Source organism: Miniopterus schreibersii (genome assembly GCF_964146895.1).
Source record: "Miniopterus schreibersii genome assembly, chromosome: 1".
In the NCBI taxonomy this organism is placed as follows: Eukaryota; Metazoa; Chordata; class Mammalia; order Chiroptera; family Miniopteridae; genus Miniopterus; species Miniopterus schreibersii.
Genome location: NC_138101.1, coordinates 31067693 through 31093329, shown reverse-complemented (window position 1 = coordinate 31093329; position 25637 = coordinate 31067693). Strand labels below are relative to the sequence as shown.

At 40.2% G+C, this 25637-nt stretch overlaps 1 protein-coding gene across 3 annotated transcripts; it reads right to left on the bottom strand.

Annotated features, from left to right (window-relative positions):
• Positions 1-3910: 3910 nt before the first annotated feature.
• REST (RE1 silencing transcription factor) lies at positions 3911-24807 on the bottom strand. 3 transcript variants are annotated; one of them, XM_081139668.1, is made up of 4 exons: positions 24440-24807; positions 21172-22075; positions 15586-15669; positions 3911-9444 (listed from the first exon to the last, which is right to left on the bottom strand). In XM_081139668.1, exons 2-4 carry the CDS (start codon positions 22064-22066, stop codon positions 7553-7555), a joined length of 2871 nt encoding a protein of 956 aa, XP_080995794.1. In that variant the 5' UTR covers positions 22067-22075; positions 24440-24807; the 3' UTR covers positions 3911-7552. The 3 variants fall into 3 exon arrangements, with proteins under 3 accessions (XP_080995794.1, XP_080995796.1, XP_080995795.1); XM_081139670.1 differs by lacking the exon at positions 24440-24807 and adding an exon at positions 23621-23738; XM_081139669.1 differs by lacking the exon at positions 24440-24807 and adding an exon at positions 23076-23573.
• Between the last annotated feature and the right edge of the window lie 830 nt (positions 24808-25637).

Sequence of the window (25637 nt, the reverse complement as noted above, 5' to 3'; positions counted from 1 at the left end):
CATGTAGGATTACTCCTAATGCTAATGCAAGATCTCCAGTCTCAGGCAAAATGTTCCTCATTTCTGGGGATCCCCAGGTGACTCACCTGACTCATGACTAAGGCCTGCCTCCTCTAACACGAAATGAGCCACCTTCTTCCTCCCGAACAGCTCCCTTTAATGGAATTTCCCACTTCTGCGCACGAGCAGCCACACGCAACGTCTCCTCACACAGCTGCTGCCACTGCTGACCATGGAATTACGTCCACTAGTGTCCCTACCGAAGAGGCGCTCTCGGTGCTTCAGACACCGCTGACGAGCATTACCGCCCTGGCCTCCGGAGTACAGGCACTGCAATCACCAGTTACCTCAGCTCCTTCCAACTCCAAGGACCCACGCTTGCTACTGAGTAAACTTGCCTGTTCTCAATATTTTAAGGTAAGCTATATCTTGTCAGAAAAACCTTTTCTTCTTTCATGCAAGTAAGACTCCCACTGGGCTCCCCACACTGGTCCAGACCTAGCTGAACTTCAGCTAAGGTTGTAGCATATGCTCATGTAGGAACCTCTGCTTTATTAAATTGTAATTTAATATATTCACCCCAGTAAGGTTCAGTGCCAAGGTGACTATTCCCCAACTGTACCTATGCTGAACGTTAGATGTCGGACACGTTATTCATTATTTTAAAATAACACTAAATTAAATATTCCAAATACATACATCTGTGGGGGGCGGGGGGGAACACAAACATTAGCATAAAGGGTGTAAGACTTGACTGGCTGGTGTAGCTCAGCGGTTGAGCATCGGCTTATGATCCAAATCATGGTTCAATTCCCAGTCAAGGCACATGCTCAGGTTTCGGGTTCGATCCCCAGTCAGGGGCATGCAGAAGGCAGCAGATTAATGATCCTCTATCATCATAGATGTTTCTCTCTCTCTCTCTCTCCCTTCTCTCTGAAATCAATAAAAAAATATTTTTTTAAAAAGAGTATAAAACTTGACTACTACTGGCAAATCTGAAAGTTCTATCTTAAGAACACAAGCATAAACTTAACTTGTAAGGTTTAAGAAATCATGGGTCGCCTGGCTGGGCCTGGCTCAGCAGTTGAGCATAGGATCCAGGTGACCACAGTTCGATTCCCGGTCAGGGCACATGCCCGGTTGTGGGCTCAATCCCCAGTCGGGGGCGTGCAGGAGGCAACCGATCAATGACTCTCTCATCATTGATGTTTCTCTCTCTCTCTCGCCCTCTTCCTTCCTCTCTCTGAAATCAATAAAGATATATTAAAAAAATTATGGATCCTCTGAACCACTCACTTCACATGGGTTCCACTCCCAAATACTTCCAGATTGTCAACAAATTTTGGCAATAAGGATGTAAAAAAAGACATTAAAGTGATTAAATCACATACATTCATAACTACAGAACATTATGCAGTAGTTATAAAGAATGATGAAGGTCCTTAACTACCAACAAAGATCTTCAAATTAAGAGTTTTGCTAACTGCAGGATATCAATAACCATATGTAAAAAGCATAGAAATCAGGCATTCCAAAATGCACACACATATGGTGGTGAACAATTAGCAAAAAACCATCAATAGTAGTTAACTCTAAAGAAATGAGTAAGGGAAAAAACTTAGTAAGAGGGTTAGTAGAAAGCTAGTCAAGATAGATTTCATTTAAATTTTATGAGAATATAGTTCTGTATGCGTTATGTGATATTTTAAAAATCAGAGCACACAGAAAAAGAAACAAAAAGTGTGATATTTCAAAAATCAATAAAAGAATTAAGTTATTGTCCTCTAGAATTTCCCCTTCTGGTGGGAAATCTTGACCACTAATAAATTTCCACTTGCAGTCTAACCCTTAAGACATTCCATCAAGTGCTGAAAAAATGTTATAGTACTGTTATGACTTAAGCAGAGAGAAATGTTATATACCGGAGTTCCAAAGTATTTGGTTGTAAGAAAGAATCCTTATGTAAGAAGTCTCATTTAAGGGAGCTGAAAATGGCATTGATGGGCTGCCTCCTGCACGCCCCCCCACTGGCTGAACTGAAGTAAAGTGAATGACTGCCAGGTTACACATGAGAAGAACCTGAGTCTCCAGGGAGAACGGAACTACCAATCAGGAGAATAACAGCTTATACAGAAAGTCTGCGAGTCGAGCAAAAATCATTGGGTTCGCCTTGGCAGGTGTGGTTTGGCAGTTAGAGCATCGGCCTACTCACCAAAGGGTCATGGGCTTGGTTCCCGGTCAAGGGCACGTACCTAGGTTGGAGGTTTGATCCCTGCCCCAGTAGGGGTGCATGTGGGAGGCAACCAATCAATGTTTCTCCCCCCTCCCACCCCAAAAAAATCAATGGAAAAAAATCCTCTGGTGAGGATTAACAAAAAATTAATTGGGTTCATTGAGGAGTAAGATAGTTTCAATATATCCTCCCACAGAATATTAATTATAAAGGGAAAAATACCTTCACAGTGGAGAAATCTGGTGGACACCTTAACCAAATAATAAAAGATAACAACCAATAATGGGAATAAACTGACATCATGTGCCTTCCTATGTCGTTAATGCACATTGTTTAGTATTTGTGACAAAATGCATAACCAAAAGCATGAGGAAACAATCAAAATAATCCAAATTAAGGAACATTTTTGAAACAGCTGCCATGTACTCTTCAGAGTCTTGTCATTAAGGACAAAAAGGAACTGTTCCAAATTAAAGAAAACTGAATGAAGAGATGTGACAATGGAATGCAATGGGCGATTAGGAACAGGGAGATTGTTAGAAGATGGTATTAAGACATTTGTCACAATTCGAACAGACTGTGTATTCAATGATACACCAATCTTAAAAAGTCCTGAATTTGACTTAGTGTGGTTGTGCAATAGAATGCCCATATCCTTAGGAGATACAAACTAAAACAAATATTAAAAGAGGTATGCTTGCAACTTAATTTATGATCGTTCAGCAAGTAATACATATAGAAAGCAAATGAGAATGACGAATCCGAGGGAGGGTTACAGATTTTAAGGGGAGCATTCCTGCAACTTCTCTGTAAGTTTGAACCCTCCTCAAAATAGTTTCTTCACCCTCCTCAAAATAGTTTTTCTTCAAGTGTCTTTCTTAAGATTTGCTATTTCCTACTACTTGGGTTGACAGTCCTTGTCTTGTTAATGTTAAGGCATCCAGTAAAAAATACCCAATCTGTCCATGAACCAAGAGATTTCTGCATTATCAGAATTTTAAAAATACAGTAAAACTACTACTGTATATTCATTCATTGAAAACAAGGAGATACACACATCACACACAGAATTCTTGGCCTAAGCGAGTAACAAGTATTTCCCTACTAAGGACCAGATACTGTTTTAAGTGCTTGAATAAAAGTGAACATGCCCACCAGGGCGTGACTCAGTGGCTGAGCATCAACCTGTGATCCAGGAGATTGCTGTTGATTCCTGGTCAGGGCACATGCCCGGGTTGCGGGCACGATCACCAGTTGGGGGCGTGCAGGAGGCAGGTGATCAATGACTCTCATCATTGATGTTTCCCTCCCTCCCTCTCTCTGAAATCAATAAAAAAAATTTTTGTACCTCAACTTTCAAAATTTACTAACACCAGGCTTGCCACTGCGAAGGGACAAGTTCTGTTAAGGTGACTTGTGGTTGGGAAGAAATTACTATATAAAACCTTCTACAAATTGTCCTCTCATTGTTTCTCCCCAACCTCCACCTCCCAGAAAGCACAGAACAAGATATGCTTTGGACTGTTACCCCAAGCAATCAAAATTGCCATGACCTTTTTATATATTATGGGTTATCTGGAGAAAGTAATTTAGAAAATTGTTAATACACTTGCAATTCCAGCAAAATACATTTGGCTTCCTTGATACCTGATGTACCAATAATAAACAAAGGCATAATATGCTTTTTAAAACTTTATTTCAACATAACTATGCTTATAGAAATACACTCATATTGGTTAATAGAATGCAATTTAAGTTTAACTTATTTTACATGATTTGGACCAAAAACTTGGTACATGGTTTAAGCATTTAAAAAAAAGAAGAAAAAAAATTTGCAATGTTTTATTTTTCATCTATTACAAATGTATATAAAAGATCCTCCAAATGCTGCTAAAGCAGGCAGCAAGAACCTTGAGAAATTAACCTTTGGTTTGTCTGAAAAATAACACGTATTGCACTGTAAAAGTTTATAAAATTGGTGCAACAAAACAGTGTTGCAATGTTTCAACGCCAGTTTACAAAGTTCAATAACTAATGGATGCTGAAAAGAAAGGGGAGAGCCTATGTACACATGTGAAACTGTAAAAGCTATTTGATTTAGTTATTGCATGTAGATTGCAAATCTACACAAACCAAGATTCAGATAATTTCCTGAATCTGAATTAACACTATCAGCTCAGTTTATCTGCTGAGGTCAACAAGGAAACTCCATACATTAGCTATTTTTCTGACTTATGCAAAAAAGAAAATTATATTTCTTCCCCAGCTTGTCCAGAACTGATATTTATACTACAGGCAAGGTAGTCCTTCCATTGTCAACATTCATAGGGTGACATGTGATGAGGTCTACTTGGGTTTAAATATTTATTAGCACTCATATGCAAAATAGTCCCCAAAGTTAAAGACCACAGGACTTCAGAAGTGACTCTAAAAAATAAAATGACCCTTCTTGGAAGACTAGAGAAAACATCGAGTCATAGTTATAAGAAACCTTGTCAAAAAATGTTGCCCCTTGTGAATTACACTTCAATTTTTTAAAAAAGCCCCAAAGAAGCAGCTCTGAAGAGGAAAAAAAATATAACTTAAAATATCTTGAGAACAATACAGATTCAAAAGACAGTTAAGTGATACATTTTCATAAGACTACCTAGGATTAGGCTTATAATGTATTCTAGTATTTCAAGTTTATCTCTAGTTACTAAACACCAATTTACAAATAACATGTTCACTTTTTATTCCTTTATCAAAAGGGTAAATTCTAGCTTAAATTCTATCCAGTGGAGGGGAAACTGAGAAAACAAAAAGATTCAAACAGTTCCATGCAAATATCACATTTTTCAAATGGAAGAACTCCCAACTAGACCAGAAGTTCGAATTACTAATATGCTTTTCACTGAAACAATTTTTAATAAGTATAAATACATGGCATTAAGGTTCAGAACCTAATATAGGCCTGACAATCAAGTCCTTGTTTTCTGGAAGAAAGGCCTCAAGTTCTACACAATTTTCAGTAACAATATTTTCAAAGATTAGTTTAATAAAGGGTTTTAATTTCCTTCATATTTTTGTTTTTAGCGGTCTAGTCTTTAAAACTAGACAAAATAAGCCCAATTTCCCAGAAGTCAATTTTTTCTTTTGTAGTATGAAAGAATCCACAAAAACCTCTACCCCCAAACTGATTCCCAATCTCCAATCTGTACTTAACATGAATCTTTTCATATATAATGTAAAAGGCAACTTACATAAAATGTACCCATGAACATCAAAACTAGTTGTTAAATTTAACTAGCTTTATAATTTAACTTTTAAAACATAAATATTTGCAGCTTGATCTTCTGTTGACAATGATTGTCGGAGCCAAGAATTCACCTAGAATTCAACATCATTTACAAATTCCCATTCATGCACACAAAACATACACCATTAACACGCAACTTACTCATGTCTTGAGAGTATCATCTTCTTTGAATCTTTGGCCTCCCAGTCAATTCAAAGTTCAAATGTCTTTTAACTCAAACTTCACTCTCCGATTTTTAACGAGTTTTCCACCCACACTTCATCAACGCTTCTCCTAATCTTTTTCATGTTGCACTGCCAAACTCTGAAACCTGCGCCTCAAAATAATCACCAGACAAAAATAATAATAAATGAAACAAAGTGGTTATTTCAGAATAGAAAATGGAAGACCAGAATTGTTCAAGATTCCCTACTGGGATCATAGTTTATTTTTACTGCAATGAATAACTATTATCAGCAAGAAAAATCCTATATTGGATTCTTTCATATTCTTTGAGACTGGCCAAAGAATCTACCTAAAAAGTTTGTGAGTACACACTATTTTTCATACAGAGTATCCCCATAGGAACACCAGGATAGCTGCAATTCATTTGAGGCCTCACCTGTAGAAAGAGGCTGTCCCCAGGACAGCCAGGAAACCCACTCGTTTGTGGAGATCCCTGAGAAAGTGTGATTTTTAAATGCGGGCCGTAATTAAGGTTCACCAGCCTTTTTCATTATATTCATAGGAAGTAGCAGCTGGTCTACCAGCACTCATACTACCTTTGTCTCATCCTAGGTTTTTCGTATAACTGCTATGGCTTTGGAATCTCACAACTGATATTCTGTACAATTTATGTCTCCAAAATCTAGGTTTGCAGTTTCCAAATGTCACTTGTAATTCTTTACTCGGCTGAGTCGACATACGGACACCAACCATCTATGAAAAAAGGTTTTCCTCAAAGATACAACCTAACACTGTACATTTAAGTAGTAGCTGTACTAAAACAGGCCAATAACTTTTACTTATGGTTGGTATTTGAGGGGAAAATCCATTCAATAGAGCCTAGTGGTTCATTTATTGTGAAGTTCAAACTGAGAGCTGTAAATTTACTACACCCATTTAAAATAAATAACTTATATGAAATACAGATCTGGCATAGATATAAGATGTAAAAACCAAAATCAATAACTTGAACCTGTATGTTTCATTTGCTCACAAACTTGCACACACTAATATTCTGCAAAAAAAGACAATTGCAGCAAAAGAAAAACTGCCCTTTTGCAAAACAAGACTAACAGCATCCCTCCAAAGAGGACAAAGCAAACATGCATTATGTGTATAAAGTGTTACTGTTCGACATAAATGCTATTTCTAGGAAAAATTTTAACTGCATAGGTTAAAAGAACACAATGTGCAATATCTTAAGCCATTAAAGCACCAAAATAAAAAATAAAAAGAAACACCAAAATCAGTTTTTATGACAATTAACATACACAAATAAGAAATATTGATCAATACTCAGGAAATACCTGGACTGAAACATTGTCCATTGTTTGGAGAATTTTTCTTCAATTTAAATGTCTCTTCTCATCTCTAAAAAAATTTTAAAGTGCTAACTTTATATAAAGCAGGCAAATTCTTCAAGTAATTTGCTATTTAAGTATGCCAATTTTTATAGAGCTAAACAAGAAACTAAGAATAAACTAAACTGAATCAGGAAGACAGACATGAGGGGGACACTGACAAGTTACAGCTAGACAAAGCAACAGAATGCTGTAATACCACGCTAGCCGCCTAGCTTCAACTAAATGCATAAGCTAACAGATTTAGGTGTCTGTTGGTTTAGTACACTAACTCCCTTGGATTTACTAAAATTTATACAATAGGTATACAGAGTCCTAAGAAAAAGAGTGCCACTTAAAAATCAACATTGGACACTAATTAAAGCAATTTTAAAATTAAAAGGTTTACTAGTATAAATGAATATAAAATGTAATAGGATCTTACAAACTAAGAACTGAAACCTTTCCAAAGTTTAATTACTCCTGCCCTTTAGCTGCTTTTTCGAGGAAGTATACATTAACCAAATGGCGATTGAGGTGTTTGCTGTAATCTTTTTCCTTTCTGAAAGACCGATCGCAGAAGATACAAACAAAGTCTCCCTCAGCCACCTTGTTGACTGTCAAGGCTTCCTCTGCGTTTTTCCTACTCGTTTCTTGTGGAACTGGCCGGGCCCCATTTAGTCCAGAATCATCACTACCCTCTGACATGTTGTCACTGAGGTCACTTCCATCATGACTGTGGATGCCTTCATCTTCATCCATTTCCTGAGACTCATTTACTGCCATGGTAACAGGAGGTGATGCCACAGCAGTTTTAGACACTGCTTCTGGTTTTTCTGTTGGCTGGGGGGGAAGCAGTGGTGAAACTGGTTCTCCGACTGCTGAGTCTTTCCCAGGGGGATTCTCTGTTTTGTTCTCATCTGTATCCGTATCCATTTCGCAAAGCCTTGCGTCGGCCTGATGTTTACCATCTAAAGTTTCACCCTCCAGCACATTCAAGTTTTGTTCAGAGGAGGAAATGTTGGCAGACTCCTTGGCAACAGCAGCAAGACCAGCTAGGCTCTTCTCTGCCTCTTCTGCTTCTGCGTCTTGAGCTCCTCCACATTCGGCGAGAGCTTTTTGGTCTTCTGACCCCTCTTCTGTGTGTCCCTTTGGCAACGACAGTGCTGGCGGTGCGCGATCCGGTGCGCCATCCGGTGCGCGGTCCGGAGCGCGATCCGGCGCGCCTGCACCTTCCTTGAGAAGCTGGCTGTCTTTAACGGGCACTAAGCCCACTTCAATGAGGACCTGCTCCTTCCTTGCCATTTCACTCTGCGCCTTAGACTTTTCCTTTTTATTATCTTTTCGAGGAGACTTTTTGGGAACTGGAGGCTCCGCAAGAGGCGGCGGCTCCACGGGAGGCGGCTCCTCCACGGGCACAGGCGCCTTCTCGGCCGCCGCGGGAGCGGGCGGGGCGGGCGGCTCGGCCTGAGCAGGCCCCCGCTGCGGGCGCCCAGCGGGCGGCTCCGCGCGAGCAGGCTCCTTCGGGGCAGGCTCCTTCGGGGCAGGCTCCTTCGGGGCAGGCTCCTTCGGGGCAGGCTTGGCGCCTTTTCTACCTGCTTTACTTTTCAGGCTTTTCTTCTTTGTACTTTTTCTCACGCAAGTGTTTTGCTTTTTACTCTCCTCTGCTTTGTTCTCACCCTTTGGTACTTCCGGACTATTTTTGGGTTTTTCTGTCTTCTTCTTTTTTGTCACAGGCTCCTCGTCATTAACAGGATCTTGTAAAGAATGGGCTCCGGCTTCCATCTTCCTTTTGCTTTTCTTGGTTTTACAGTTTTTTTCTGAACTGGTTCCTGTGTGCACATCCAGCTCTCTAGTTTCCATTGCTGATTTGCGAGTTCTGGTAGTCACCTGGATCAAAGCATTACTACACGGTTTTTTCTCTTTTGAAACAGCATCTTTTTTCTCCACTTTTACAGGCTTCTCGTTTTTCTTTCCAGCTACATCCCCCTTTATTTTTGTCTGCTCTGTTTCTGTTTTTTCATTGGCATTTTTATCAGGCAAGTCAGCCTCTCGCTTTTTGGTTTTCTTCAGTTTCACTTTTGAGACATCCATTGTTTTATTAGGACAAGTAGGATGCTTAGATTTGAAATGATACTGCAGATTACACTTCTTGGAAGCTGCATAATCACATACAGGACAATTGAATTGCCGTGGATTAACATGCAGCTCCACATGTTTTTTGAAGTTACTTCTATCTGCTGTTTTGTAGTCACAGTGTGGGCAGTTAAGAGGTTTAGGCCCGTTGTGAACCTGTCTTGCATGGCGAGTTACTTCATGTTGATTAGAGGCCACATAACTGCACTGATCACATTTAAATGGCTTCTCACCTGAAAGCAAACGAGAGACATTACAGACATATTAAGAAATGAATTCAAGATCTTATTAAAATAAAGAATTGGATAATGTTAACAAAAAAACCCATGAAAACTGTATTGAAAAGACTGTTTCATGCACTTTACATTTACCATATTTATTTGTACATCTTTTCTCCATCCCTTGACACTGATTCTCAAACCAAACAAAGAAATAATTGTCTCACCGTTAGCCATCATCATCTAAAAAGTTTATCAAGCTAGGGCTCACAAGGCTATTGAAGGGCAGACATTTGTTAGGGCACAACAATTATTTGCAAAGTTCAGCTCTGGGTGGTAATTTTGGGGCAAGGGCCCTCAAAGAAAATTATTTAAAATATTTTATGTTTAGTTTAAACACATTTATAATGGAGTGAGTAGAATATAAAATTCATACATTTTAAAGATAAATCTTGAGACTTCAAAGAAATATCTTGCACTCTAAGCTACACTCCCAGACCTTCGGTACAAAAGTTTTAAAACACTGCTTTACCCTCAGGGAGCAAAAGGCTCCCCCTGCACCCCCCGGTTTAAATTTAACCCTTTTATACATCAAGGCAAAAGCTGAGTCAAGCTTCATTCAGCAAATTTTTCTAATGCCAAAGTTGCTATTTTAAAGCAAAAATAGACCCTAGTCAGAAATCTTTCCTTGATTTTTCCCCATCTTCTTTAACAAAACTGACAAAGAAACTAGGTAATTGAGAAGGGGCATACAAATAGATATGGTATGTAAAATAAGCAAATGAAGTCATAATCACACGTACGTACAGAACCAGAACAAACCCCACCCCCAAATTAAAGGCATAAGAGTAATGCATTCTACCTGAATACATACCCACTAGATCACACTCTAGTAAATATTACCAAACGGTATCCATACCCAACTGGTCCAATGGAATGCATAGTAGAAAAATGGAAATTGACATTTGTGAACATTCATCTCAAACATTCTCAAATTCATATCAAATCTTAATTTTTTTCATAAAGCAAAGCTACTCAGATATTTTCTAATCACGTAAGGCATACCACCTCCATGTAAATAGTATGCTTTACATGATTAGAAAATGTCTGATGATAAAAAGACTTGATCACAGAAGCAAACGCTTATCAAAGTACGTCAGACTGGACATGTAGCTAAGTGGACAGCTCTTTTCCGTGTTGGTTTACCAAATAAACTTGTACACAGAAGTCTCTACAATGCGATGCACTGTTCCATAGCACCGGCCCTATCTTTATTCCCTCTCCAGCGCCTCACCTCAGTGCAAAGGAGCCTGTGTTTAACATACACAGACACAGGACAGGGAAAGACAGGGGGCATAGCAGTTAAGAACGGTTTTGAAGAAAGAATACCTGGGTGATCAAATATGGGACTATGCAAGCCGTGAGATCTAGAGCAAGGTACCGAAAACCCTCTAAGGCTCATTTCCTCATCTGTAAAATATTCTTTGCTTTTTTAAATTTTTATTTGAATTTATTGGGGTGACTTAATGGTTAATAAAATTATACAGGTTTCAGATGTGCAATTCTATATGTAAAATATTCTTGAGTGTTGTGAGCTATAAACAATCTAATCCATATAATAAAGCACTTGACATGGGCAGATGGCCAGGCAGTCAATAAGCATTACCTGTAATTCATCACCTTTGGAACAAACTAGCTAATTTTTAGTATTGGGGGGAGGGGGGGGTCATGTGTTTAGTTTATCCTGCCTTTCTACATAAACCCTACCTCTGAATAAACAGACATCTGATAAATAGAGTTTATCTCCTTATGAAAATATTTGTGCTAATAAAAGAATTAGAAGGAAAACAGCACCATTTTTTTAAAAAACCCTATTGAGTGAGACAATTTACATAGCGAGCATTAATTAAGGTATGGAAAGATTTAGGAACCTGTTTAAAATTTGATGGCAGCATAATTTACTTGCTCCATTCATCCGCCCACCCCAGTTTTCTTTCTATTGCCATAAAATCCTGCTTAAATTAGACTATCTATTCATCCAATTTTATAGCTGAATATAAATCCTTTTGTCCTATATCAATGATCTGAACTCCCTTTTCCAATTCTAGTAATACAAAGTGGGGCAAAAGTAGGTTTACAGTTGTGAGCACACAAAACACAGAATTTATTCTTGTATTATTATTTATTCATTATATTTTCTACACAAACTGTAAACCTACTTTTGTCCCATCCTGTATTTGCCTGTTTTTCACCTTTACAAATATGTAAGATGTCTATTTTATTCTTCCCAAATTAATTTATAGGCGTCTGGCAAATTCAGAAGGTGAAAGGCTTCTTTATTAGTTTTACCTGCTCTTATCAAGAATAACCCAGCCCTGGTCGGTATGGATCAGTCAGTTGAGCGTCGTCCCATGAACCAAAAGGTTGCTTCCCCAACTCCCCCAAGTCCAGGCATGCCTGGGTTTCAGGTTCAATCTCCGTAAGGGGCATGCAGGAGGCAGCCGATCAATGTTCCTCTCCCTCTCCCTTCCTCTCTCTCAAAATCAATAAAAATATATTTTTTAAAAATAAAAGTACAGTTGTAACCCAATTAAAAAAATAATAATCCAGAAAGAAAAGCAAGGAAAACTTCTAATTAAAGAGTAACAGGAGCATACAATTGATTACTACTCAGTAATAAAAACAAAGTTCTGACCAAAGAATATGGGATGAATCTCAAAAACATTTTATAAAAGAATGTTCTTTCTGATAGGAGAAGTCAGAGAACTGTTTGAGGGGAGACTATGGGAGTACTGACTGGAAGCGGTAATGAGGCAACTTTTCTGAAGGTGGTAGAAATCTTCCACATCTTCATCTGGGTGGTAGTCAATAGGTGAAAACATACATAAGGTCACTGAACTATATACTTAAGCTGTGTGCATCTTCACATGTGTAAATTAAATGTCAATAAAATACTGTTTAAAAAATTATTCTAGAATTTACCAAGAGTCTAAAACCCTATCTTTCAAATAAGTCTAGCTATTAAAATAACACCTCCATACTAATCATCAAATACTTAATGAAAGGAAAATAAAACTTATTTTTGATAAATAAAATAATTTTCTATCTTAAAGAGTAATAAATGGAGGTGGTAATTGGTAAGTTTTTAATTGCCTTTAAAAAATCCATTATGCTCATAATTGGAAGATATTAAAGACGAGCTCTTATGCTAGCAGGATTGGGAACTAAACAAACACAAACTGAATGTATTTCATCCAATAATATTTCATTCAGGATGAAATGGAGGTATCTACATTGAGAGTAGGAAAGGGAGAGCTGAGGATATCAGTGTCTCTAGGACTACACAGGTGAGAATACTCTAACAACATTAGGTAGAAACATCAATAAAATAGAGAATAACACCAGATTAGGTTATTGTGTCTGTATTTTTACCAATACTCAGTTCTCCTTTTCACCAAACTAACATTCTGGTCCCTTCCTTATTTGGCCTGAAGTCCTACCCTGTGGATGAAAGTGCTCCAAGTAAATGGCCAATGTGGTTTTGCTTCACAAACCAATCTCGTCAGCTTAGCTAAAATGTACCAACTCACCAAAGTCTAATCTCTTCCAGATATAATAGATTGAGCACACACTTCTTGTCTGTAAAATACATTCACATGAACAAGGAACAAAAATGCCAAGATGACCTGTAAAGATCAGACTCCATTCCATAGGGTAGAGAAGATCACACACGTGATATTCACTCCATACAATCCAGTCAAATATACTGCCTACTCAATTTGACCGAATTTAGCTTTACTTTATTGCAAGTGTTATCAGTAACATCTATTAAAAGTATTAAAATACAGTACCTGCTGAAAATAATTCAGCACTCACACACAAAATAGACTAACCATGTTTGTTTCCTGTTTGCGACTCAAACTGTCTGTCGGCATCCAATAAAAGACAATGGCTCTGCTCTTTCAATACACCCTGGTTCCAATTTCATTATGAAGTGGCTTCTTCAGTCATTCTCTGAGCCATACTGTTCTTTTAACACTGTTGATAACTAAAAACAGGAGGGCGGGGAGTCCAAGGCCAAATGCTAGCTCTTCTAATTTGGAGGAAGGCAGCCTTACATGAAGTACTTGTCTTCTCTAAACCTGCGACCTCACTTACAAACTGGGATTAAGTATTTTTAGGACTGAAAGTGACCCTGCCTGCATGGAATAAATACATAGTAGCTATTACTCATTATTAACAGGCTTTTAAAAGACTTGCTGTACTATTAAACTGCAACTAAAAATCATCTTTAAAATATAGCAAAGAAAATCCAAAAGACAACTGTTAGCACACTCAAAATTGTTCGGGCAAAGATTATTGACTAATGTAAAACAACACAGATAAATACTGTGGTGTTTTATAACTTCAGTGAAGATATAAGTACTTTGTCATTCTAATCCAGTGACCCTGCAACACTAATAAGGGTAAACCAGATATGACTTCAAATAAAACAACATGAAATATCAAGCATTTAGATTTACTTTCCAGTATACACATAATACAAGACACAGGGACAGTGGGAAAAATAAATGACACCATGAAAAAGCTTTCAAGACAGAAAAATCCAGAAGGGGGGCATTCCACAAGAAAAATGGCCACATTTCTAATCAATGCCTTAGTTTCCACATTTGTAAAATGGGAGTAGAACTTACACATCGTATGATAGTTATGAAGACTAAAATGAATTAAGTCACATAAAGTTCTTAAATGTTTTATTTAAGGGACTAGAGATTAGCTATCAGCAGAACGTATGTCTACCCTCAACAAAGCTTGAGATACCATCCAAGTTACCCTCAGAAAATGAAACCAAGAAGCACTGAAAAGTAACAAAACCAGGTTCTGGTTAAGTGACCCAACTCAATAGCTTTAGAGATTTAGAAGATACACTCAAACTATATGTTAACATGACAAGCATGTAGGGTCAAGAAAGGCTAGCAAGCATTCTATATGATCCCTTCATAACTACTCAAATCAGAATCTGTACTATAATCAGTCTTACTCATCACTGACTTAAGACAGCTATATTCAGTAACAATAATCTGGTAGTCACATTACAAAGGTAAAAACAGGTAAAATTAAATCTACTATTTACTTAACCCAACATATACAATATTATGTCAACATGTAATCAATATTTTAAAAATAGATTCTTTACATTTTCTTCAGTTTGAATTTCAGTATTTTATACAACTCAATTACAACCAACCATATTTCACAAGCTCAAAAACCACATGTGGCTAGTGGCTACCTGACTGGACACAGATTTAAGGTAACTGTTAACTTAAGGGAGATGGATCTACATAGATGTTTGTAAACAGCAAGCTTTTATTTAGCATAGTTTGCCCACAGGGGTACATATAACTATGTTCTAAATCTGGAAGGAGACATGGAAGTTCGCTAAGGGTCAATCAGGGCCAAAATGAAATAGCAATCCATTCATAAGGCCACCTATGCTAATATTTAATTTTTAACTTGGCCCCCTTGATAATGGGGAACAATTGTGGTTGGTGATCCTGATTTTTTTTAGTGGAGTACATGAATATCCTACTTGTTACAGTCCTAAATTTTATCTATTATAGGCTAATAAGTTAGTATCTCAGATTATATATAATTCTTTAAAGTTTGGGTTTTGTATATCAGTCCACAGAGAAGCCCTATCAACTTTCAAGAGAACAAATCCAAATTTCAAGACCTGAGAAGCTAACAAGGAATCCCTGGAGCCTGGCAACCACACACTATGAAACTTGGTGTCATATTGTGTCAAAGAAGGAGTGTGAGAAGGTAGTTGTTGTTCAAAAAGGATTAACCAGCCTTAGTCTATGGTATTAGTTCAATTTTTATTAGTGTCATGGAACTTAATGAAGAGCTAAAGAAAAGTAAGGACCCTCCTCCCAGAAAAGTGCACACACATTTACATTTACAGGAGGTTCCACCTATGGACTCATTAAGAATCTCCATTTAAATACAGCTCCACATTAAAAGAATACTGATTTTTAACTCTAATTTCTAAATTATAAAAATATAATCATAAATAATGACCCAGTTCTAGGTCTAGAACTTCCTTATAATGGTAGTTTACTAAAAATGACAGAAAAGTTCCCATTTCTTACCAACCTGAATGAGTACGCATATGTCTAGTTAGATGAGTCTTCTGAGAACTTGAGTAAGGGCAAAGTTCACATTTATATGGTCGTTCTCCTGCAAAAATATAATTAGTGTTAAAATATGATAAAATAAGGCAAATACAATTCTCACTAACATTATATACTGTAATCGGTACTGAATATTTTATGAAAAATTTTTTTCCTATTCCTGGCAGTCAATTTTTTATAAATGTATTAAAAATGTAAGTGATTTCATTCAGAATTTATATAATTATATCATTTCAACTGCTGACACTATCGTTGGCTTTCTGAATTCTACAGCCCTTTTAATTTTCACAGAAATGCTACATTACATTAAACTTTAGAAATGATTTTTAGAGAGGAAGGGAGGGACACACTGATTTGTTGTTCTATTTATTTATGCATTCATTGGTGGATTCTTGTATGTGTCCTAACCAGCATATGAGGATGATGCTCTAACCAACTGAGCAACCCGGCCAGGGCTAAGTTAAAAATTAAGAATTGAGAAATAATCTTGATAAGGCATCGAGGAGCATTTAAACAAAAAATTAGAATTATCTTTAAGAGAAACTTACCCCAATTTTTTGATGCTATGGCTTGGGGAACTTTTTTAACCCTTGTGAAAATGATAAATCTACTATTTGAAATTGTTAGCTTAAAGCAAGAATGCTTTTGACTCAGGATTTTGTTGTTTAAACTAAAAAATTTCCAATGGCGCCCGGCCGGGTGTGGCTCAGTGATTGAGCATTGACCTAGGAACCAGGTGATCATGGTTCAATTCCCAGTCAGGGCACATGCCTGGGTTGCGGGCTCGATCCCCAGTCGGGGGCATGCAGGAGGTAGCCAATCAATGACTCTCTCATCATTGATGTTTCTATCTCCTTCTCTCCCTCTCCCTTCCTCTCTGAAATCAATAAAGATATATTTAAAAAAGAAAAGAAATTATATGGCAATTAAAGGATAACAAATACTGTATGTACAACATGAATGAACCCTGAAAACATCATGCTAAGGGGAAAAAGGTAGTCACACCGGACCACATATTGAATAATTCCATATACAGGTGTCCCCAAAAATCGTATACATACTTTTAACAGCTGATTGCTCAATTCTGAAAATTAAATGTATTTAAAGAAACACTGCCTTTATAATTATTCAGTGTGTACACATTTTGGGGGAACATCCTATATATGAAATCTTCACAGCAAGCCAATCCACAGTGAATTGCATGGTATGTAAATTCTACCTCGCCTTAGCTGGTTTGGCTCAGTGGTTAGAGCGTCAGCCTGAGGACTGAAGGGTCCCAGGTTCAATTCAGGCCAAGGGCATGTACCTCAGTTGCAGGCTCAATTCCCAGCTCTGGCTGGGGCTCATGCGGGAGGCAACCAATCGATATCTCTCACATCAATGTTTCTCTTTCTCTCTCTTTCTCTTTCTCTCTCTGAAAAGCAATGGAAAAAAATATCCTTGAGGATTAAAAAAAACTGTATCTCATTTAATGTTATTTTAAAAAGTTAATGAAATAAAAATTATATCCTATTATAGATTAACATGAAGAATCAATAGGGGATAATTTACTTTTAAATTCTTTGTAACAGGATAGACTGCTTCTATCTGTGCAATTCTATACTATAGGCACAATCTACGTAACAGTGGTTTTTCAGTCACACAATCTTAAAAGTAGAATTTGTGTCCCTGATCAGGTAGCTTAGTTGGTTAGAGCGTCGCCCCAATACACCAAGATTGCTGGTTCGTTCCAGGTCAGGGAACGTACAAGAATCAACCAATGAATGCATAGGTGCGGAGAACTAATGTCTCTTCTCCTTCCTTTCTCTCGAAAAAATCAATAAATAGAAAATAAAAAATAAAACAGAATTTGTGAACTGGTTAAATATCCAAGCCACAAAATTAAAAATCTTGATTTAAGACTCAAATGAAAACAATCCTCAACCCCCAGCAGGCTAAGAGATTAGGAATTTTGAATCTCTGTAGTATGTGACCTTGGGCACAGCACTTCAGACTTTTAATCCTGGAGTTTTCCTCTCAGTAAGTAAACAAAAGCTAAGGTAGAGCATACCAGCTATAGTAATGGATTGTTCTGAAGATTAGCATAGAATAGAAGATAGCACTGGTCACTCAATGAAAGAAACCCACTGACTCTGGAAACAAGGCTACCTAATGTGAAATGAGAAATAAGTGATTCTGCTATCATTTCTTATGTCTACTCTTCAGCACTAGAAGAATTTATTTTTCTATAAATACAATTTTTAGAACCATACATTTAATACCTCTCAGAATTTACATAATCAAATTATCCTTCAAATTATACACTACCAAATTGGTTTTTTAAAGATCACAAATAAGGTAATAGGGAAAAATCTTTTTTAAAAACATAAAGACCAAATAGGTTTAACAATAAAATGTGAAATGAGATAAATATTTTTCCAATTGTCTTCATTTTCTTTTTTCCTTCCAAAAATGTTCTAAAACAACAATTTAGATTGTTGAAAACATTTTGAATTTTGTTAACCAGTGTCACCCCAATAAATTCAATAAAAGAACATTTTTAGCCCGGCCTAGCGTGGCTTAGCGGATGAGCATAGACCTAGGATCCAGGAGATGGCGGTTCGATTCCCAGTCAGGGCACATGCCCAGGTTGTGGGCTCAAGGTCTCAGGCAGCCAATCAATGATGACTCTCTCATCATTGATGTTTCTCTCTCTCTTCCTCTCCCTTCCTCTCTCTGAAATCAATAAAGATATATTGAAAAAAAATTTCTAAAAAGGATACTATTTTTTAAAAAAAAGAACATTTTTAGCTTTGGGGAAAAAACTTACCAACAGTTTTGAAATTATCAAACTAAAACTGACCAAAAAATAATAATTTAATAGACAAAGGCACTGGGGTATTGGATTATTCTCTACGTTGGCTTGCATGGTGGTTATGAGTATATATATTTGTAAAACTTCATCAAGGTGTACACATAAAAATCATGCACCTTACCACATGTTGTTATAGTTACTACTTGAAATCTCTACATGAGAGCCAATTCTAAATTAGCTAAACCCCAAGGTTTTCAAAAACTGTTAAATGAATTACTTATTACAGATGAAGTATATATGGTATTTGGGATTGGTCTTAAGGTATTATAGGTGAGGTTCATTCAGTCTTAGCAATTTGTTTAACTCAAACTGTTAGTGATTAATGGGGGAGGATTCCCAAGTAACTTGTTTCCTATGCTATGTATTTTTGTAATGTCTAAACTTTAGTTTTGAAATGTAATGGTTTCAAAGCATAGAGACACTCATTCATAGGTTACAACAAATTCCAAAGGGATTACAAATTCTTTTATTTGACTAGATTTTAAAACTTTACATGCAGAAGCCATCTGCTAAAGCTTAGAAATCTTGCTGCAGACTTCATTTAATGGAATTTCACCTCCAAGTTTCAAGTCTACCACTTAAGCAAAGCAGTATCAATTTACCTCCCCCACAGTGTCCCACTTTACCTAGGATTCAGTTCCACAGAGCAGCAACTCCTGCAAAAGGGACCTTAACTAAACAGCATCCCATAGCCCCTTTTCACTTGTGACCCAAGAGCACAGTACGCTAAATTACTCTATCCATTTTTTTCAGACCAGTAATCAGACCTCAAAAGTACCAACCCTTACCAGGAAAATGTAAATTAAAATAACTACAAGAGTTGAAAACATTTCTTTGGAAAAAATGAGACCCCTAATTACAAAAATTTGAAAGTAAATTTAAAAGCCAATAATTAAGAGGCATTGAGAAGAAATGGGGAGCAGCCAGTGATAGGAGTTTCTTTTTGGGGTTAAGATGTCCTAAAATTGATAGTAGTGATGACTGCACAAAACTGTGAATAACTATATATACTTTTAATTGAATTTACTGGCATGACATTGGTTAATAAAATTGTATGTTTCAGGTGTGCAATTCTTTAATACATCAACTGTGTTGTGTTTATCCCCCCAAGTCAAGTCTCCTTCCATCACCATCTGTCCCCCCTATACCTTCTTCTACCTCCCCACCCTCACCACCATTCTTCCCATCTGGTAATCAGCATGCTCTGTTCTCTATGAGTTTGTTTCTATTTTGTTAGTTTATTTTGTTCATTAGATTCCACATATGAGTGAAATCATTTCACATAGCATAATGCTCTCCAGCACTGTGAATATATTAAAACCACTGAACTGTAACTTTAAATGGGTGAACTGTATGGTAGTAGAATATATCTCAATAAAGCTATTATTTTAAAAAATGAATTGCAGCCCGGCCAGGCGTGGCTCAGCGGTTGAGCGTCGACCTAGGATTCAGGCAATCGGGGTTCCATTCCCAGTCAGGGCACATGTCCGGGTTGCAGGCTCGCGCCGGATCAATGACTCTCTCATCATTGATGTTTCTCTCTCTCTCTCTCCCTCTCCTTTCCTCTCTCTGAAATCAATAAAGATATATTTTTTAAAAATTAAAAGTAAACTGAATTGCAAAATTTGACAAAATATTCTTAACTGTTGGGTATAAATGATGAGTACATGCTGGCGCACTGTAGCATTCTCTTTACTTTTGAGATGTTTGCAATTGTCCGTATTTTTAAGATTGTTCCATTTTTTTTTTTTTTTGAAAGAGCACACTTATAAATTAGAAAAGTCCTCTTACCTGTATGAATTCAAATACGCTGAACATTATTTTTTGTCGGAAAAACAGTTGCATTTCCCACATGTGGTTGCTTTCTTAGGAAAATGATTTAGGTGATAATCCCACCAATCCCTTAAAAAACTAACTTCTCACCCAGCTAGCATGGCTCAGTGGTCGAGCTTCCACCTATAAACCAGGAGGTCACAGTTCGATTCCTGGTCAGGTCACAAGCCTGGGTTACAGGCTCGATCCAGTGAAGGACATGAAGGAGGCAGTTGATCAAGGACTCTCATCATTTATGTTTCTATCTCTCTCCCTTCTCCCTTCCTCTGAAATCAATAAAAACGTACTAAAAAAAAAACAAACACCTAGCTTCTCACATTTCAGTGTTTTGGGGACAGGTTAAGTTGTTCCATTTAGAAGCTCAATACCCCAAGTGAAATGTTTTAAATAGTTTGAGGCTGTGTTAAATGAGGTTATGCAAGGGTTATTTTTTTCCTTTTTTGTCAAAGCCTAAAGTCCTTTGGGAAACTACTGTATGCATCTTAGATGTATTCACTGCCAACTAAATACATCTTCTAACAAAACAGTAGTCTAACCTGGCTAAATGGCCTATCCCGAGTTGTTAGAATATGTATTTTAGAAAAAACATTAATAAGATTTCTCTTGGCTATTCTTCTATATACCACTCAATACTTGACTTGAGTTCCTTCAGTGGACCCTTTAATCCTATAGTAATAGTTTCCTCCATGGAGAAACTGGGGCACATAGAGAATAACATGCTCAAGGTCACAAAGACAGCAAATAATGGAATCAGGGTGTGAACCCAGGGCCTCCCCCCTTTTTTTTAGCATTATCATTAACTACTCGCTCAATTAACTATCAGAAGTGAGTTGAACTTATGGACTGCAAAGGTCCTCTTACCTGTATGAGTTCGAACATGCTGAACATAATTGTTTTTTCTGTCTGAAAAATAGTTGCATTTTCCACATGTGTATACTTTCCTTGGAAAATGGTTTCTTAAGTGTTTTCTCCAGTGATATTCGCTTACTGTGGTGTACGTGCAAATGATGCACTTGTAGACTCGCTCATTATCACCAGCTCTGGTGTGGTGTTTCAAGTGAGCAGTATAGTGATCATATCGATTGGTATTGTAGCCACAGCGGTCACAGCGAATGGGGCCTTTGGAGAAATCTCCCTCTTCAGCAGTGTTAGAGCCAGATTCCCTAGCTTTTGCTTGCTTCTCTGCACTTTCTTCTACAAAAAACTTCTTGGCACTATGAACTCTGATGTGATGCACAAACTGTTCTTCAGATTCTGCTTCATACTGGCATGGCTTACAACGGAAGGGTTTGGTCTTCAAGTTCTTGCATTTGTCCTCTGCTCCAGGTGTTTCAGGAGGAAGGTCTTTATTGGAGCTGTAAATTTCTGGGGCAGCTGATACCTCAAACACAGGCTGTGGTTCTGCAACAGTGAGTTCCAAACTTTCCAGTTCCATGTTTTCCAGTCCATTGGGTTCACCTTTTATTTCAGGAGACTCCTCAAGTCCTTCTCCATCACTATCTGAAAAGTTGTTATCCCCAACAGGCATCAATTCTGCCATCTGTCTTTCTTCGCCAACTAGGTAATCGCAGCAGCTGCCATTTACTTCCCCAGTTAAGGCTACATTTGCCAACATGATGAGCTGAGGAGCTGCCAATTCAGCTTTGGAGAGGTCATGCAAGTCATACATATCGTTAGGTAAGGCCATGCCAATGTTGCCACTGCCGGTGAACAGCCCTCCTCCTCCAGAAGACTGCCCCATTACCTGGGTGGCCATAACTGTATTCTGAATTCAAAACAGAACAAAAAACACAAACGCACCAGTTTAAACACAACTTTTACTGGTCTAAAACCAAAGCATCACTATAATTCTTCATAACTTTTAGAAAATACATTTTCCAACATAATCTCTAACTCAATCAACATTAACTATTAAAAAATAAGCCTTTAAAATCTTTTTGTAATTTTGAATTCTCCACTGCATCACCAAAAAAATTTCTATTACCCTTCTGAAAAATTCTATCAATTGTTTGACATAACTCATCCATCAACTAGGTCTACCATTGACAAGCACTTAGTTTCTCCGGTGCAAAAACAAAACTGTAGCCTTCATTATTTTTTTCCTTCATTTTTAATATTAAATATTAAAGTTACTTTTAAAATTTAATACATGATAGTAAACAGCTAGCCTTCCAATTCCCCCTTCAACGTTTACTGGTCTGAATCAGAAAAGTGGGAAATCCAGAATCCAGACAAACATGTCTAGAAAGTAGAAGCCTGTAATAAATTGGTCAACTGAACTGAAATTCACATTACCTCAACTAACTCCAGAAGAGTAAACTACAGTGAAAAAGTACTACTTAAGGTTTTTTTTTTTGTTAATTTGAACTGTTTAAAGGGGGAAAAATTTACGGACCTTTTTTCCTGTGGAAAAGGAAGTTTGGTGTACTCAAAACTTCACAAATGAAACTAAAGAACTTTTCAAACCACCTAATAAAATAATCATACAACTCAACTCGACAATCAGCAACTTTCTTGCATTGTGTTTGACTTGGCCTACTTGCCTAGTGGAAGCCATTACAAGATCACCTTCTTCAAAATATGTTGGGCTTTTAAATCGTCCTAACCAGGTTCCTTTCCAAAGGTACTATTCTCAAAGTAGGTGTTCTCTTGCAAATTAGAAAAGGCAAAATAAGTGGCAAGAACTAAGAAAGTTTAACCCAAAATACAAAAAGTACGCCGTTTCACCAAAGTTCATGAACACAAACCGGTTGAGTTATACGTACCAACAAAAGTTGGAATCAAATGCCATCACAGAAAACAAACCGAGGGCAAACGCTGTCCCAAGGAAGTCCGGGCTACTCGGTAATTTACCCAAACATCGACTTTCCTTAAGAGTCCCCCAAACCCTACCTCCCATCCCTAAAGGAATTTTAACGTTTGTCAGAAGCCCATCCCGGCGAAGCCCCGAAGCCCAGCGAGCTGCAGGGATTCCTACGTGCGGCTGCCACCAGCGCTGCCTCGGCGGCGGCATTCCTGGCTGAAATAGGCATTCGGCCATTTTCTCAAAATACCAAACACAAAGCAGCTCTTTGCAAACTCGGGCGCTCTCGCTTCCTCTCGGCTCGCCCCGCTCGCTGCCCACATTTACACGCCAGCTCGCGGGAGCTGCCCCGACGCTCGTCCCGAAGCCTTTCCTGCGCTCCCCAACGCTAAAAGGGGCCGGGGGCCAACTCGGGGCGCCGCTGGGCCAAGCCAAGCCTCCCCCAGGCCACCCCCTCTCCGGCTCTCGGACCCGCACTGGGGAGGGGAAGGGAGGGGGGGAAGTTACCGCGTCGCCGGCGTCGCGGCTCCTCTCAAGTCCCCAGCGCTCGCCCTCCGAGAAGGGCCGGGAGGCTCCGCGGGCGCCCTCCCGAGGCGTCGGCCCCGAGCGCCAGAGGGGGCCCCCACGCGCGCCGGCCGCCCCCCCGCCCCCCGGAAGTTCGCGGACTCACTCCCCCACGGCGCCCCGCGGGACGCGCGCCCCGGCACGGCCAGCTCCGGCGGCAAGGTGGCCGGGCGCGGAGGGCCGCGGCGCCCAAACGGCCCGAGCGCAGAAATCGCTGTCCAGCCCCATTGGCGGAACCGCCCGGGCCCCAGGGCTGACTCAACCCGCCCAGCCGCGCTCAACGGCGCCTTCCGGCGAAAGGGAGAGGCCGCGGAGGGAGGGGGACGGCAGGGCCGCGGGCGTGCGAGGGGCTGCGGCGGGACCTGGAAGCGGCGGGAGGGCGAGGAGGAAGTTTCAGAACTAGGGCCCCAAGCAGCTCCACGCCTCGACCTCGGGGCCCGACTCCGAGGGCCGCTGGGACCCGCGCGGAGGCGGAGGCCCGGCCTCGGCTGGGGACGGGGTCCTGGCGCCGCGCCGCTCCCCACTGACGCCCCCGGCCCAGCCCCCGGGCCGCGCCGGTGTAACCCGATCCCGCCCGGCCGCCCGCCCCCGTCCGGCGGGGCCGCCGCCGCCGGAGCCACAGTATCTGCAAATCAGCCCTGGACAGCGCCTCGCTCCGCGTCCTTCCGCGCCCTCCCCCTCCCGCGGGCGCCGCCGCCGCCACCGCCGCCCGCTCGGCCCTCCCCCACCCAGACCGAGCCCCCGGCCCCGCGCCGCGCTTACCGGCCTTCCTCGGCGAGGAGGGGCTGGGGACCCGGCGTCGCCGCTCCTTCTCCGACTACTTTTCTTTGTTGCTGGAGTTTCGGGGGAGGGGAGAGGGAGGGTGGAAAAGTTGGGCGCTGGGGCAGTCGAGGCCCGCGAAGGCCCAGGAGTGGGGCTGCCGAGCGCTCAGGCCACTGGCTCTCGCTCTGCGGTCCCGGCCACCGCCGCCGCCGCCGAGGTCTGGGGCCCGGGGCCTCGGCGGCGCTCGCTCTGCTGCTGCGCCGCGAGCTCGCGGGAGCCGCACATTCCAGCACAGGAGGCTGCGCTGCGCACCCGGCCCGCGCCGCCGCTGCCGCTGCCGCCCGCGGGGCACGCCCACTCCGCCGCCCGCGCGCGCCCGCGGGACACGCCCACTCCGCCGCCCGCGCGCGTGGCCGCCTGGTGCGCCCCGCCCCTTGGCTGAGCGGGGGAGCGCCGGGCTGGGGGTTAGCCTCGCCTAATCCGCCGGGCCCCTCCCTCGCTGCTGCCCTCCGATCAAAAAAAGGCGAGCCCAGCTCCCTTCCCTGTCTCTTATTACGTAAACAACAGAAAAGTTAGCCCCCAGCCCGGGCGCGCATGCATGAGAATAGAGCTGTTCAAAGCAAAAGCTGCACGCTTGAACCGTGCCCTTGAGAACTATTGTCAGCGCCTTTCAAGTCTAAAGCCCTCAAAAATACCCTTCCTAAAGCTCTTCAAGGCTCCACCCATATAGCCACTTGACTAATTAAACTTTGCTTTAAGCTTCAACAGTAAAAATGCATTCTAAATGGTAAACAGTAAATGAGGAAAATGTAATCGGTTCTTGAATTGAGAGAAGAAAAAGTTTCGGGAAGATCTCAGACTCAAAATAGAGTGAGTTGAGTAATGAGGGGACTAGTCCCTAGACGTAGCAGGTAGCAGGTCATTGCTGAGCCTTCAAAACACGACTTCAGCGGAGCAATTACCCTCCTGTTACAGAGGGTAGAGAGGATGATGGGGACATGGAGGCTGCCTGGTGACCATGTTTTATGGGGTAACCATGCAAAGTAATATACTGATAAGTTTATGTGCCCCTTTCCTTAAGTTTGCACCAGAACTGCCTTCTTAATCTGTCTTTGATACGTTAAAACCTCCGAAGCTTAATGGCTCCCATAAACCTCCTAGTGTGGCATTCAAGGCCCTGACCTTATCCAGTTAAATT

Coding starts and splice junctions, on each gene's coding strand:
- REST (XM_081139668.1), bottom strand. CDS start 22,066: ATGGCCACCCAGGTAATGGGGCAGTCTTCTGGAGGAGGAGGGCTGTTC. Junction 15,670..21,171: donor GCATGTTCGAACTCATACAG/GTAAGAGGACCT, acceptor ATATTTTTGCAG/GAGAACGACCATATAAATGT. Junction 9,445..15,585: donor ACATATGCGTACTCATTCAG/GTTGGTAAGAAA, acceptor GTTTGCTTTCAG/GTGAGAAGCCATTTAAATGT.